Raw genomic sequence first — 14,733 nt, 5'->3', positions numbered from 1 at the left:
TCTTTACATCTCTCCATTTCTGGTCCAAAAAAGTAAATGACTAAATGTTCATTTTTGAGTGAATTATCCCTTTAAGGCTTTTTCACGACAAGAATGATCACTATAAAGATTCATTGCCCATTTATAAGCGTTCTGTTTATGAAGTCTGGAAAGGTCTTTATTAAAGGTGGATTCTGTTTGGCTGTCAGGTTTTTATTTATTTTATTATTATTATTATAATTTTTTATCATCTATCAGCTGGACAAAAGCTTTCTGGAAGTGATTCCAATGATGTCACCCCTCACCGTGATCATCTCATTCTCATTGAATTAGAACAATTAGTGCAACTTTACAGTTGTTGTTTTTGGTGTGAATGGGCCTTAGGGTATTTAAAGTTTTGATTTTAAACTCAAGAATTTTTAAAACCTGGTACTAATATCTTGTTTATTGGTACAGGCTTCAGATCAGACATGAAGGTGAGTTTGTAGAATTCAGATGTGTTTTGGTGTTTGTCTCCCTCTGCTGGCTGCACACAACAGTTATTAAACAATCTGACAATATTTTCATTTAAAGTGACACAAAATTCACTCTATTTACTTTAGTACATTTTCCAGGGCATCCTTGTGTGTGAATGCATTGGTGCACATTACATTTTTATTACACCAAAATGTATTAACTAGCTCCATTGCTATTATTATTATTTTTTATTATTATATTATTATTTCCCTTATATTTTTGCTTATTTTTTCACTTTTTTCATGCTTCATTCAGTCCCATCCTGCCTTTTCAACTCATTGAATATGCTGTTTACCTGATCCTGACAATAATTTGAAAGTAAATCAGGTTGCGATGACATTTCATGTTAAATGTGAACTAAACAGACTCGGTTTGATATATTAATTAACATTTTAATCATTAAAAAACTAAAATATATTCTTTCCATATAAACTGTCACAAAAAGTTTCAGGTGAGGGAAAGCATGTCTCTGAAATTAACCAAATCGATTTGGCATATTACTCAAGTGTGAACAATCACAGCTTTAAAACGTCGTCATCATCATCATCATCATCACTGTAAACAAACTGAATGTGAAGTGTGTCATTGAAGTGTCAACAACAATCTTATAAAAGACGGTTTGGAAACAACCACATGTGCCACTAGTGTCAGAGAATCGACACACTTCATCTTTACAACAGCATCATGTCTGAAAGTCCTTTATCATTTCATGGTGCTTTAGCTTGGAGAATCTTTCTGGTCTTTATGAACAGTTATTGTAATCACTCAATAAATGACAGTAATATTAAACTCAGATGTGGGATCGTTCAGAAGGCCATGTCATCAACCGCCAGCAGAGGACGCTGATGAGGTCAAACCTCAGAGCTCCCGTCTGGTTCCAGTTTGTTGGAGAGGACCGTGAGGATTCTGTCGAATTTGGCATAGCGCTCCTTGCGGTCGGCCTTGGCGCCCATTTGTCCCCAGAAGAGCCGAAGGGCAAACTCTGTCTGAAACATCTCCAGCATCTCCGGGATTGGCTCCCATCCAGCTGGAGGCAGAGATTGACAGGTCAGTTGTTCAATCAGAGCTTCAGATTGCTTTGCATGCATGTTTTGTCAGTGTTCCCAGTTAGGGGATTTTGTCCCCAAATTTAGTGACTTTTTTTATTGTTGCAACTTTAAATGAATATGCCAATATTTAAATATATTTGGTGACTTTTTTAGCAAGCATACAAATCAAAAGAAAAGAAAGACATTCTGTCGCTGCTAACTTTCTCTCTGAACATTTTACATTTGAAGCTGGATCAAATGCAAATATAAAGCAATGACATCCTGAATATGCACTTAGTGACTTTCTTATTGAATGCAAATATGATTGTTTGTGATAATGAATTTTTTTTTAGCATGAATTTATTTTTGTTATATTTTAACATATTTTTTTATTTTTGGATGTTTTACAAACATGTTTTAAAATATTTAGCTATTTTTATTCGGATCCTTTTAACTTTCTCTCTGATCATTTTATGTGTAAATATAGCTTAAAACAAAGCATATTCTCATTTATTGATAAAGCTAATTAGCCCTTAACGACATTCGTACCGTTGATGTGACTTTTGTAACTTGTTTTTTCTAATGTTTTTTTTTTTGACAAGGAGCCATTTTGGCAATATTTAAACATTTTTGCCGTTAACAAACATACAAAACATAAAAAGAAGAAAAACATTAAGTAGATTTTGAGTGAACAAAACTCTGAGTTTTACATATAGCTCAATGATGTCATGAATATGCTAATTATACATTTAGCTACTTTTTAAGCACATTAAAAAACAAAACTTTTAATTGTAATAAAGCAAAGATTACTTGAATTGTTTTACAAGAAAACACTATTTCAGTCTTTCTACTTTCTAGAATTGAATATATAATTCAGTGTCTTACTCGCTGTAATTATTTGTGGAATTTTTTCTAGCATTTTCTGACAGAAGCTTACCGGAGAGCAGGCCGTGAGCGTGTTGTGTGCAGTCATTAGCATGTAGCGCGGTGTTGCGTGCCGACTGCAGCAGGTTGTAGAGCAGCTGGCAGCCTCTGTCGGTGGATTCCACGCTGTCTTCGCCCTCCATCAGCCTCAGCAGTGGCACCATGTGCGGCAGAGACAGCGGCCCCGACACCACGGCATCTACCACACACAACACTTGCTGGAAACTCACTCAGCATCAGCACCAGAAACAGTCAGCTCATGACAAACACTTACCGTCACCCTCACCCTCATTGAGGGATTTCATGAAGGGTTTGAGACTCTTCTCGAACGTCACGGCGCTGTCGGTGTGATTACGTCTTAGCGCTCTCCACGTCATCTCCAACCTCACCACCTGTCATATTATTAAAATGATAGAAAGAACATAATTTGTGCTGATTTATATAACATTTTATTCCTAAAAACATAGTGATAGCACTTATATTTAAAGGTTGTGAGTTTTTTCTCCACTTCAGCAGCACTTACATACACCAAAACTTAGAGTGTTATTCCTATCTATATTCTGCAGGTTTTTGCTGAAGGATTTGTTCATATATCATTCACACTGATTTATACAACATTTTATTCTTAAATAACATGATGAAAGCGCTTATATTTAAAGGTTGTGAGTTTTTTCTCCACTTCAGCAGCACTTACATACACCAAAACTTAGAGTGTTATTCCTATCTATATTCTGCAGGTTTTTCCCGAAGGATTTGTTCATACATCATTCACACTGATTTATTACTGCTCTTTATCTATTTGCGTCTGTAGATTTCAATTGCAATAAATATTTTAAATGTTTTTTCTCCACTACAGCAGCACTTACAAACACCAAAACTTAGAGTGTTATTCCTATCTATATTCTGAAAGTTTTCACTGAAGGAATTGTTTATATATCATTCACACTGATTTATATAGAATTTGACACTGATTTGTATTTTATTAAGAATCCCCTTTGTATCTATATTCTGAAAGTTTTCACTGAAGGAATTGTTTATATATGTGTTCAGATTAATATTCTGAAAATGAATGCAAATTAGTGAGTTTTTAATTAGATATTGCTTAATTTGGATATATTGGACTTATCATTAATTCTTAATGTAATCAGTCAACTGGGGAAGTATTGTGATATCTATTAGTTAAATTTTTAACCAATGCTTGTATCCAGTGTAAGAGGTACCTGCGGCAGCTCCAGCGCTTTCATGACGGCGGAGAAGGCGTACAGGTCGTGTGTGGTGTTGCGCAGCTCCTGCGCCAGCTGGATGATCCTGTGCAGCACCGTCGCCCGCTGACCAACTGTCCCAGTACAGCCCAGAAGATCCACCGCCACGCCCAGAGCCAGAGTGTGATGCCTGATGGGTAATCACAGCATGAGGTCATTATGCGTCACATGACATCAACACCAGCAACGTCACAACAGCACGCACCTCTCCAGCAGGTCCTGTCTGAGCTGGCCTCCGTGTGGCAGTGTGATCAGCTCCAGACCGGTTTCCACTCCCATGATCCTCTTCTGCTCCACCGTCACACCTGTGACCCGAGCCACCTGAGGCACACAGAGGCTTGTGATGAGATGTGCGTTGAGTGTGTAACTTTAGTACTATTTATACATTTTTACAGTTTTATTAATATTTTGAATTAGCCTTTATTAACTAAAAAAATACTTCCTTTAACAGTATTTTTGGCTTGTTTTCCAGCGCAAATATCTAAATATTCTTAAATCAAGGTACATTTACTTGAGATGCAAAATGACTTTAAGCATTAAGTTTTACTTTCTGAAATTTAAGAAATTTATTCTTAAAACAAGAAAAACATTTTTTTTTAAGGGAAAACTACTTTTTTTATTTATTTTTTATTTTTTGCTATTTGTTCATGTTTTAGGCATAAACATTCAAAAACACATAATTTTGATAAATTTCTCAGAAACAAGACTTAATGTTTTCAAGAATTTTCCTTCTCAACTAATTTTATCTTGATTTAGAGGTTTCTAGATATTTGTAATTGAAAAACAAAATAAAAAAAAGAAAATCATGTTATTTTTATTTTGATTTTAACTTAATTTTTGTAATTTTGTAATGATTTTGTTATGTTTTATTAGTTTGGGTTTATTGTATTACTATTTGGTTTAATTAATTTAGTTCCATTATCAATTATTTCCAGTTACATTTCAAAAAATGATTTTCTTAGTATTTTTGTCTTGTTTTTCAGTAAAAGTATTTTAAATTTTTTTAAACTAAGATACACTTACTTAAGAAGCAAAATTACATAAAATATTTATTCTTTTTAGTCTAGATATTTAGAAAATTTAGGGCCAGATTTACTCTCAGCTTGTGTCAGCGCAAACCCTTGTTTGACGTTTAAAAACTAATGTCAGGATTTACACCCAGTGGGAAATTAGCGCTGAAAAGGCATGGACAGTTATTTTTGTGACTCACCTTATTGAATATGCATTTGTAGGAGTTTCCCTTTCGATCTGTAAATATTGAATATGCATTTGTAGGAATGAATCATGCAATGCAATTTGCTATGATTTGCGCATGTTTTTAATGCTCGTCTGTGCTGGTCACTAATATTTGCAGCATTGGTAGACTGTGCTGGTCATTATGGAAATGAGATGCTGCGCCATTTTTTAATGCTCAAAAAAAAAGCATGTATTAAAGCAGGCAGTAGTTTTTGTTGATCTTTGTTGTTTGTTGTGGTCATTGTGGGTATGAGATGCGCAGAATTTATCCTCCTATTGGTGCTTTTATGGAATTGCGCTCTAATGCTAATTTGCCCTGTTTCGAAAATATGGCCTTTAACCTTAAAGTGCCCCTATTATGGATTTTTGAAGATGACCTTTCATGTAGACCTTTCACACAGCTCTAAATGAATGAAAATCCTGCAAAGTTTTAAATCTGAAAGTGCACTGTGTATCAAGTTATTGTCTCTGAAAAGAAAGAGTCGACTCTGAATCATTGAAACAGGTTGTTTTTAAAACTAATCCCAAGCTGTTTCATGTTGACATCAAAATGAAAAATTAGCATATTGCCCACCCAGACTGGCAAAACTTGAAAACTTGGTCTGAATGAAAATGCAAATTCATTCTTTGCCACTAGGTTCTGCTTTTGGAGTGGCTGAAATAGTGGTTTGCTTTGTAAATTTGTGCTGTAAGCAGCACTGCGCTCACAAACGCTGCTTTATCAGGCATCACAAACATGATCCCAATCGGCTACCTGTTTTCCAATAACAATGTACAAAAGGAGGGGTTTGGCTAAAAAATTCTTCTTTGGGCGAATCGTTGGATGTTTTTGAGCAAATAAGGTAAAAATAAATGCATATTATAAGACAAGGAAAGTGTTTTTTTAACTTGCATGCATGTCAACCTGTTGTTGGGGACTCCCAAAACCAAAATATGAACCTTTCATTACCCATAATAGGGTCACTTTAATTCAGATGGAAAACAAGGTTATTTTTCAGATTTCTTATCTTGTCTTAAGCCAAATCAATTTTGATCAGTTTTTCAGAAAACAAGATCTATTTTAAGCCATAAGATCTTAACTCTTTCACCCCAGAGTTTTTGAAAAAAGTTTCCAACCACGCCAGAGTTTTTGCGGATTTTTACTAAAATTCAACACAACATTTCTAATTTTCATTTAGTTTAAATTAAGTTTCTTTTCTTTCATCTTCAGAAAGCAGAAATGCTTTAATGGTTTCAGTGAATGATGACGCTCTGGCGTGTGTTACCTGGCAGTTGATGCTGAGCATGTGCAGTGCGGTGGTCCTGGCGTCGGTGTGCGTCAGCAGCTCTTTGACCTTCAGCAGGACACTCTGATCCAGCGGACGGTTGTTGTCTGGCAGCATGAGCGAGCGGAACTCATCCAGACGGAAACATGATGTGGTCTCAGTCTGCGGCCGCTCAAAATGCCAATCATGCTCCTCCTCCTCGATGCTCTCGCTCACCCTGTGCTCCTCCTCCAGCTTCTGCGCCTCCAGGAAGCCAAAGCTGGTCTCGGTGAGACGCGCGCGACTGGTCCATCGCTCCTGAGCGCGGAGACGTGCAGCGTGACCTTTGGGCAACATGGTGATGGGGACCTACACGGGGTCAAAGGTGAGTTTGTTACCGTCATCTAATTCTGTTTCTTGGAAACAACATGAAACAATTTGCAACCAGTTTTACTTTGTAATCTGATACTACTAATAATCTATTGACTTCCATTAAAAAACTATGAGATGTTTTTTTTTTAATATATATTTTTTTAATTTTGCAGAAATATGTCATACAGATCTGGAATGATATGAAGAAACATAATGCAATACTTTTCAGAGAAAATGCAAAAGATTTGCAAGCAAATGCAAAAGCACTGGAATATTTTTTTTCATCTCATCTCATATTTTCCTATCACTGTGGTCCCATTGATATAATTAGACCAGAACTGTGTATTAAGTAAGTAAATCCAATCAGTTTTTCTAAGTCTTGTTGACTTTAGCATGTGCTCATGAAGCCTCACCTGTGGCACCAGCTCACCATAGAGGCCGGTGGAAACAGGCTCCGGACCAGCATCAGCTTGAGTCGGGGTGAAGACGATGGAGATCCGCAGCGGTTTGGGAGGTGCACGTGAATGCAGCTGTCCATCAGAACCACGCAGAGGACAGCCACCGAGACTTGACTGGCTGGGCGGAGTGGCACAGGAAGCGGCTGGGCTTAGGACAGGCTCACTTCCTGTGCGGAACACCGGGGAGACGGGGGCGTGGCTGGAGTCCTGTGACAGACAGCTCTGTGGGACACCTGCATGACATCAACAAAACATTCTGTGATCCTCAGATCAGTTTTTCAATATGTTCACATGTGTGTGTGTGTGTGTGTGTACCTGTGCGGAGGTTGCTGTCAGATTGAGCGGACTGTAGTGATGGTCTCCCAACTGTCTCCAGATTAGCAGGCTGACTGCCACTCCTAACACACACACATTACTGTTACTATGACAACTATACACATGCATCACTGTTACTGTGACAACCCACACATCACTGTTACTGTGACAACACACACATCACTGTTACTGTGACAACACACACATCACTGTTACTATGACAACACACACATCACTGTTACTATGACAACACATCATTGTTACTATGGCAATTATACACATGCATCACTGTTACTGTGACAACACACACATCACTGTTACTACACACACGCGCACACACACACACACACGGAACACTGTTACTATGGCAACACACACATACTTCTGTGCACCATTACTATGACAACTGTACACACACACACACACACACACATCACTGTTACTATAAAAACTATACACACACATCACTGTTACTATGACAATTATACACATGCATCGCTGTTACTGTGACAACCCACACATCACTGTTACTATGACAACACATCATTGTTACTATGGCAATTATACACATGCATCACTGTTACTGTGACAACACACACATCACTGTTACTACACACACGGAACACTGTTACTATGGCAACACACACACACTTCTGTGCACCATTACTATGACAACTGTACACACACACACACACACACACACACACACACATCACTGTTACTATAACAACTACACACACACGCAACACTGTTACTATGGCAAAACGCACAAAGTACACCATTCCCATGACAGCTATACATTCGCATCATTGTTACTATGGAAACACAAACCCAACACGTTTACTATGGAAACAAATTGGTCTGTGTATGTGTTGTGTTACCTGAGCAGGTTGTTGCTGTTGATCTGCAGTGTCTCTCTCTGAGAGGAGCTCAGGCTCCGCCTCTTGCTCTGACCTCGTGACAGGAGGGAGGAGCTCGATGACCTCGCAGCCTGGCGCTCGCTGATGATGCGTAGAGGCAGAGTGCGCGTGATTGGCTGAAAGATGATAGCGCCGGTGGAATGTGAGATGGGACGCCGTCCGCCGACGTGAAAGCGAATTAACGATGGAATATTATCGAACTGATCATTCTCAAACTGAAAGAGCTCCCGGGTGTAACCCTACACACACACACACACACGTCAGACTCAGCATTTGAAAGAAGCGATAAACATTGAGACAGATGCTATACCTGTTTGGGTCGCAGCACGACACGTATGATTTTGAAGTGCATGGGCTGATTTTTCCACATGCAACTCAGGACGTATTCACCCGTGCTGGAGCTGGAGTCACGCACCAGAAACTCCCCGTCTCTACTCAACAACTGCTCCGCTGCCTGAACAGCCACAAATACATCAAAATATATCAATACAGATTTAAACAAGTCAACAAATGAGTACATTTATATAGCACATTTCATACAAAAGGGTAATTATGTCAATACAGATTTAAACAAGTCAACAAATGAGTACATTTATATAGCATAGAGAATTAAAACGATTAAAAGTTAAGAATAAGAACACCCCAAAATAACCCATAACATTAAAACAAACAAATACAAATTCAATTTAAATTAACTGAATGAGTAAAAAATAAATAATAAAATAAATAAATAAAAATAAAATTTAATGTTTTTTATTTAAAATTTTAAAATTAAATTATTAAATGAATAAGTGAATTAATAAAATATAAACAAATAAATAAAATACAACAATATAAGAATTTTTGTTTATAATTTTGAGTTTGAATTATTAAATGTGTAATTGGGTTAATTAACAGAATCAAAATATTTTCCAAATAATAATATGTTGTCTTCAAACAAGAAACTATAATGATGCTTTTGAAATTTTAGGATGGCAGTCTATCCTTGTTGTTTTTTTTTCCAAGGAACACAGAAGTAGACACTTGAACATGGAAACATATTAACTCGTGTCAGTTCCTCACACTAAAACATCATATGACCTCACAAGACTTGGACTTCTGCTTTTTATGTGCCTTTAGTCTGCGATGAATGTTCATGTGAAAGGAGCTGCATGAACATTCTTCAAACATTCGCTTGTTCTCTTCCACAGAGGAATTCATCAGCATACTGCAGGTTTGGATGACATGAGGGTGTGTGGGTGTGGGTGTGTGTGGTTGATTTTTGGATTTTAGCACAGAAGCACACACACACACACACACATAGAGATGTAGCGGTGCGTGGTGCCGTGATTGAATGCTTGGATCCTCAGTTCTTAAGTGCTGAGTTTGAGTTCCTCCTCCAGCTCCTTCTTCAGAGAGTCCATGTCCTTCAGGCCTGAGAACACCTTCAGAAACATCACAGTAACACAATAAATCACCGGCGCCCTGTTGAGGCGAAATATCAGGGATGAAATTAAATGATATTTCCTACGGCATGACACCCTCACCTGACTGATGAAGGCCGACACACTCTTCCTCCTGCTGCAAAACAGAGCAGAAAACGTAATGTGTGTTGCTTTCTTTACAAAACAATACAACAAAAACATATGTTGTTCATTTGTAATATTTACATTTCAGTATTTGTCTAAATCTTATGTTTTTTTTTTGTTATTTTTATAATTCGGTTTTTGTTGTACTTTTTTTTAGTTGTTTATTATTTTAGTTAATACATAATTTAGTTACATTTTTGATTGAGATGGCATTGGCTTCTTTCAGATGAATGGATTGAAAACATCATATTTTCAAGGCACTTACAGGCAAACCATTGTATTTGCAGTCTTTATGTTTCAATACTGTATCTTTAAAGTGTTTTTTTTTCTTACGTTCACCAAACTTTGCAGTTGTATTCTTATATATATTCTAAAGGTTTGTTCATATTTATAGGCCTACTGTATATGACATTTTATTCCTAAAAACATGATTTGTTGATTTATGGAGAAGATATGGAAAAAAACATTAACTCTAGTGTGACAATGAAATCAAGCAAGAATTTTCAATCTGGCTTTATACAGTGTTCAGATTAATATTCTGGAAATTAATTCAAAGTAGTGTGTATTTAATTAGATAATTCCGGAAAACTTGCAAAAAGCTGTCGTTTTGGCAGACTGGCTTTAATATAAGCTGTTTTTAGACAAACAAGAAAATTTTGAGTTCTGAAACTTACAGGACGTTTTTATCATACAATAACCTCTTATATGCCAAAAGATGAAGGGAAATTTTGGTTTCTCGGTTCATGACTTGATCCTGGGGAAAGTATGGTGAGCTCTGATAACATTATACACCTATTCAACCTGTGGAGTCCTGCCTTTATTTATTTTATTTATACTGTTACCTTGGTGACACAGACACATCAGAAGAAAAGAAACACCGCTCAAAACATCACAGAAGACGTCTGTGCAGCATCAGAACAGATGCACATGGTCATCAGACATGAACTTTAGTTTCTTCAGCTGCTCTCTCACGCTGGCCGTGCTGTTGATGATGATACGGACTGCGGGGATTTAACACTGTATAACATGCATTCATGTTAAAGCCACTTCCTCTCTCACCACACCCACCGTCCCAAACCCTCCTTCAGTAAAAACTCTTCAGTGAAGAACGCTCTCCAGATCACTGACACAGAGACTGGTGTTTTCAAATCTGACTTTAATGGTGTTTCCTTCCCATCGCGCAGCCAAACCCACCGCATTGTGTCTTCTGGACATCAGGGAATGTCCTGGGATTGGTTGCCATGGAAACGGATGTTATGGGCCCTTCCTGACCTTCTGGACTCAAGGTCGGGTCGAAAACAATTAACACGCCGGCTATGAGCTCACTTTAATGCACTTTCCTTATAGCCATGCCCTAATAACAGTGATCGAGATGAAGCTACACTGAATAAATGGGTAACACTTTATTTTAAAGTGCTCTTGTTACATGTACTTACTATTATAATAACAATAATTATGCATAAATACATGCAAGTAACCCTAAACCGAACAATAATCCTAACAACAGGCCAATAGTAAGCACATGTGGTTAATTAATATTATTCAGTACTTAAATGTATAATTACACTGTAACAAAGGACACCTTAAAATAAAGTGTATACCCCAAAAATAATAATAAATACCATATAAAGTACTATACGATCACAACACCATATTATCACATTCTTCTGGATTCTAGGCGTAGCAGCTCATGTTTCCAAAGTCAAAGTTTGCTAATAACACACACTTGAGTTCACACCCACAACACACTAATGCAGAACAGATGCAAACTTGCTTAAAGTTTCTAAAACTCGAGCTCACTTTAACTACTAGAGTTTAAACAGAAGAAATATCGCGCGGTGTCTCAAAGGTCCCCAAAGTTCCCATCCTCGCACATTAACAGCGCTCAGAAACCTACCTGGAAGATCAGACAGACCCTGTGCTGGCGTTCTCAGCCGGAGATCATCATGATCCTTCCGCAGAGGATCGGGCACAGATGACGAGTTCACACACGCACGCGCCGCTATCTCTCGCGCATTCCTCGCATTCCGCGCGCACTCACCTGTCTGGCGCCGCGCGAGGCTCTGGAAACCCGCTGACCGGCAGACATGCCCGAGAGAGAGAGAGAGAGAGAGAGAGAGAGAGAGAGAGAGAGAGAGAGAGAGAGAGAGAGAGAGAGAGAGAGAGAGAGACCTGTGCCGGCTTGAACCGCCGACGCCCAGTTGAGCTGCGTTTAAGCAGAGACGCGCGCGTTGCGCAAGACGACGCGTTCACACTGTTTGGTTGGCTGCAGGTTGAGACACATTCAGAGTTTCTCAGAGCAGCATCAGCTCGTCTCAGGCGCCGCTTGTGTGAGAAATGAGCAGGTAACTTAACGAACTCATTCCGAGGTCGTGGGTCAGATTCCCAGGTAAAATATAAACCCGAAGACTGCGAGTCACTTTGAAGCGAAGAATCTGTCGTAGGATATCAGTGAATGCGGCTATTTTAGTTCTGATTAAAATCTTTATAATGCAAAAAAAAAAAAAAAAAAAATGCATTAATTAAAAAATAACATAAGAAAGGCAGAGGAAAAGACATACCTCAAGGCCTACCTGTACTTTTATAGAGCAGATATGTTGTCACTTTTTGTTTTTGTTTTTTTCAAATGAGTATTTTTCTGGGATTAAATTATTTATTTATAAAGCAAATACCTTAAAAATAAACTTTTTAAAGGAAATGCAAATGTAACTTTTTTATGCTGTTGAAGGATACAGTATGTGGGGTAAGTTGTCACAGTGCTGCTTCAGCAAAATGTAAACAAAACAATTCACGGATAATTCAGAAAAAACACATTATATTTTTTGAAAGGTACTGCCGTCTTATGCACTCGGTTGAACACTTAATTGTTTGTTTAACTGTTATATAGTTATTGTGTTATTATATTGAATTTTAGTTTGGATGACAGAATTCATTAGAATATGCTAATTAAGACTGTCTTGAATAGGGGTTTGAAACCAACATAAGAAAGGCTTAGTTTGGTCGTGGCCACGAGTTTAACTGCCACAGAAATCTGAGATTTAACAACACAACTGCCTTCATGATTGGTATTTGCATATTATATTATATTATATTATACTGCATATGTTGGTGACACAGATAACTCATGATGGGATTCAAATAAAGATCTATTGCTGTTTAACTACAACTCAACAAATTCCATGCATGCAAACCATGCTGTCTTTTACAAATTAATATTTTATTCACCAAATCCAGTTTTACTTGCATTTAGCACTCGGTTAGTGTCAGTGTAATTAATCAGTAATAAGGATGAATTAAAGATGGTCATAAGAGAACCTGATTTTGTGTTTGGTGAAGGGGGCGTGGTCTTCGTCACAGGTGTGGGATGGGAGCTGGAGGCAGGAGGCGGAGACTCTGTGGTTGTCACGGCGACGCAGCCGCGGCACAATGCTGTGACGGAAGAGGTCAGTGGTGGGTTTGACCAGGTCAAGAGGTGAGGACAGAGAGCACTTACGGCTCACAGTGCCAGTCATTACTGCGGAGTTATTCTCTGAGGAGACAGAGAGTGTGATATCAGCCAGCATGCAGAGCGAGGACACAGTGAAGAGTGTGTGTGTGTGTGTGTGTTCACCTTTCTCAGACTGTATTCTCTGCTGCTGTTTCTGTAGTTGATTTATGATGGTTGTTCTGTGATCTAGATCTTCAACACCCATCTGTCTAAGATCATCTTCTGTTACTAATAGCAGACCCTACACACACACACACACACACACACAGCATTTCACTATTTAAAAGAGTAGTTCACCCCAAAATAAAAGTCTGCTGAAAATGTCCTCATCCCGAAGCCATCTGAGATGTTTTTTTTTTCTTCATGTTTGGAATAATGTAGCATTGCATCAGTGTCTCAGCAGTGAATGGGTGCCGTCAAAAAAAGACAAAAGCTGAAACAAATCTAGCCACATATTGTTTCGAGCTGTTTAAACAGTGCTTGATCTGTGCAGATTTCTCTCCTGATTCACACCAGAACACTTTTTCACTGCAGGAAGTGTTATTATGGATTATAGACTCTATGTATTTGAGTTAAAAACATCTTAATGCTGGATGTGTTTCATCTTTTGTCTTCTCCAGATGTTAACTGATGGAGTGGAGTGCTGTGGATTACTTGTGGATTATTGTGATGTTTTTATCAGCTGTTTGGACCTCTCATTCTGACGGCACCCATTCACTGCAGAGCATCCATTGCTGAGACACTGATGCAATGCTACATTTCTACAAACCTGATGAAGAAACAAACTCATCTACAATAGTCTGGCTGTGTGACAAATGATTATTTCATGTAGCCCATCAATTAATAAACACTGCATGTGTAATAATAATTGTGAAAAGAATGTGACAAATCCATGTTAACATTGTTTTATCAAATATCAGCTACACCATTATAGGCAAAGTGAAAAAGTAATACAATCACTTCGTGTGTACCTCGAGGCCGTAGGTGTGTTTCTCCAGCACGCGCGTGTACTGCGGCAGACCGATCTGTGTGAGCCAGCGCGCGATCGAGCGATTGTTCATGACTCTGATCCACACACAGTCTGCTTCATCAGCTCTAGTGCACAGAAACACAGAGCTCGGAGTTTTCAAAATGCATCTGATGCAGAAAAAAACATGGGCCTAATACAAACAATAAATAAATACAGATCAGTTCTTTTACAGATGCATTTCTGTTAAACTAGAGAATAAAAGGTAGGTATTTAATTTAAGTTTAAAGTCACGATGACACAAAATTAAACTCTCAGGTCATGTTTTCATCTAGTGCAGCCAAAATCTCTTTTAGATTCCTACCTGTGCTGCTAAACTCCCGTTCGTATTTTCTCGTTTGGGTTCCTCTGTCTTTCTGTCTTTATGGTTTATTCATCAGATGTTTTGATCTAATAT

General features: G+C 38.1%; 1 protein-coding gene across 1 annotated transcript in view; it reads right to left on the bottom strand.

The window, feature by feature from the left end:
- Nucleotides 1–406: 406 nt before the first annotated feature.
- LOC109097656 (breast cancer anti-estrogen resistance protein 3 homolog) overlaps nucleotides 407–14,733 on the bottom strand; it is a 14,370-nt gene continuing 43 nt past the window's right edge. Inside the window, 16 exon segments of the mRNA XM_042717465.1 lie at nucleotides 407–1,522; nucleotides 2,461–2,646; nucleotides 2,722–2,839; nucleotides 3,668–3,839; nucleotides 3,915–4,030; nucleotides 6,211–6,558; nucleotides 6,975–7,252; nucleotides 7,335–7,417; nucleotides 8,216–8,493; nucleotides 8,565–8,708; nucleotides 9,550–9,678; nucleotides 9,781–9,814; nucleotides 13,138–13,351; nucleotides 13,433–13,550; nucleotides 14,281–14,404; nucleotides 14,641–14,733. The exon segment at nucleotides 14,641–14,733 is cut by the window's right edge and continues 43 nt beyond it. Coding sequence (XP_042573399.1) covers nucleotides 1,347–1,522; nucleotides 2,461–2,646; nucleotides 2,722–2,839; nucleotides 3,668–3,839; nucleotides 3,915–4,030; nucleotides 6,211–6,558; nucleotides 6,975–7,252; nucleotides 7,335–7,417; nucleotides 8,216–8,493; nucleotides 8,565–8,708; nucleotides 9,550–9,678; nucleotides 9,781–9,814; nucleotides 13,138–13,351; nucleotides 13,433–13,550; nucleotides 14,281–14,370 — 2,484 coding nt within the window. The 5' untranslated portion in view covers nucleotides 14,371–14,404; nucleotides 14,641–14,733 and the 3' untranslated portion in view covers nucleotides 407–1,346.

The sequence above is a fragment of the Cyprinus carpio genome, chromosome B1 (genome assembly GCF_018340385.1).
Source record: "Cyprinus carpio isolate SPL01 chromosome B1, ASM1834038v1, whole genome shotgun sequence".
In the NCBI taxonomy this organism is placed as follows: Eukaryota; Metazoa; Chordata; class Actinopteri; order Cypriniformes; family Cyprinidae; genus Cyprinus; species Cyprinus carpio.
Note: the sequence above shows the minus strand (reverse complement) of the source record. Positions and strands in the feature narration are given on the sequence as shown.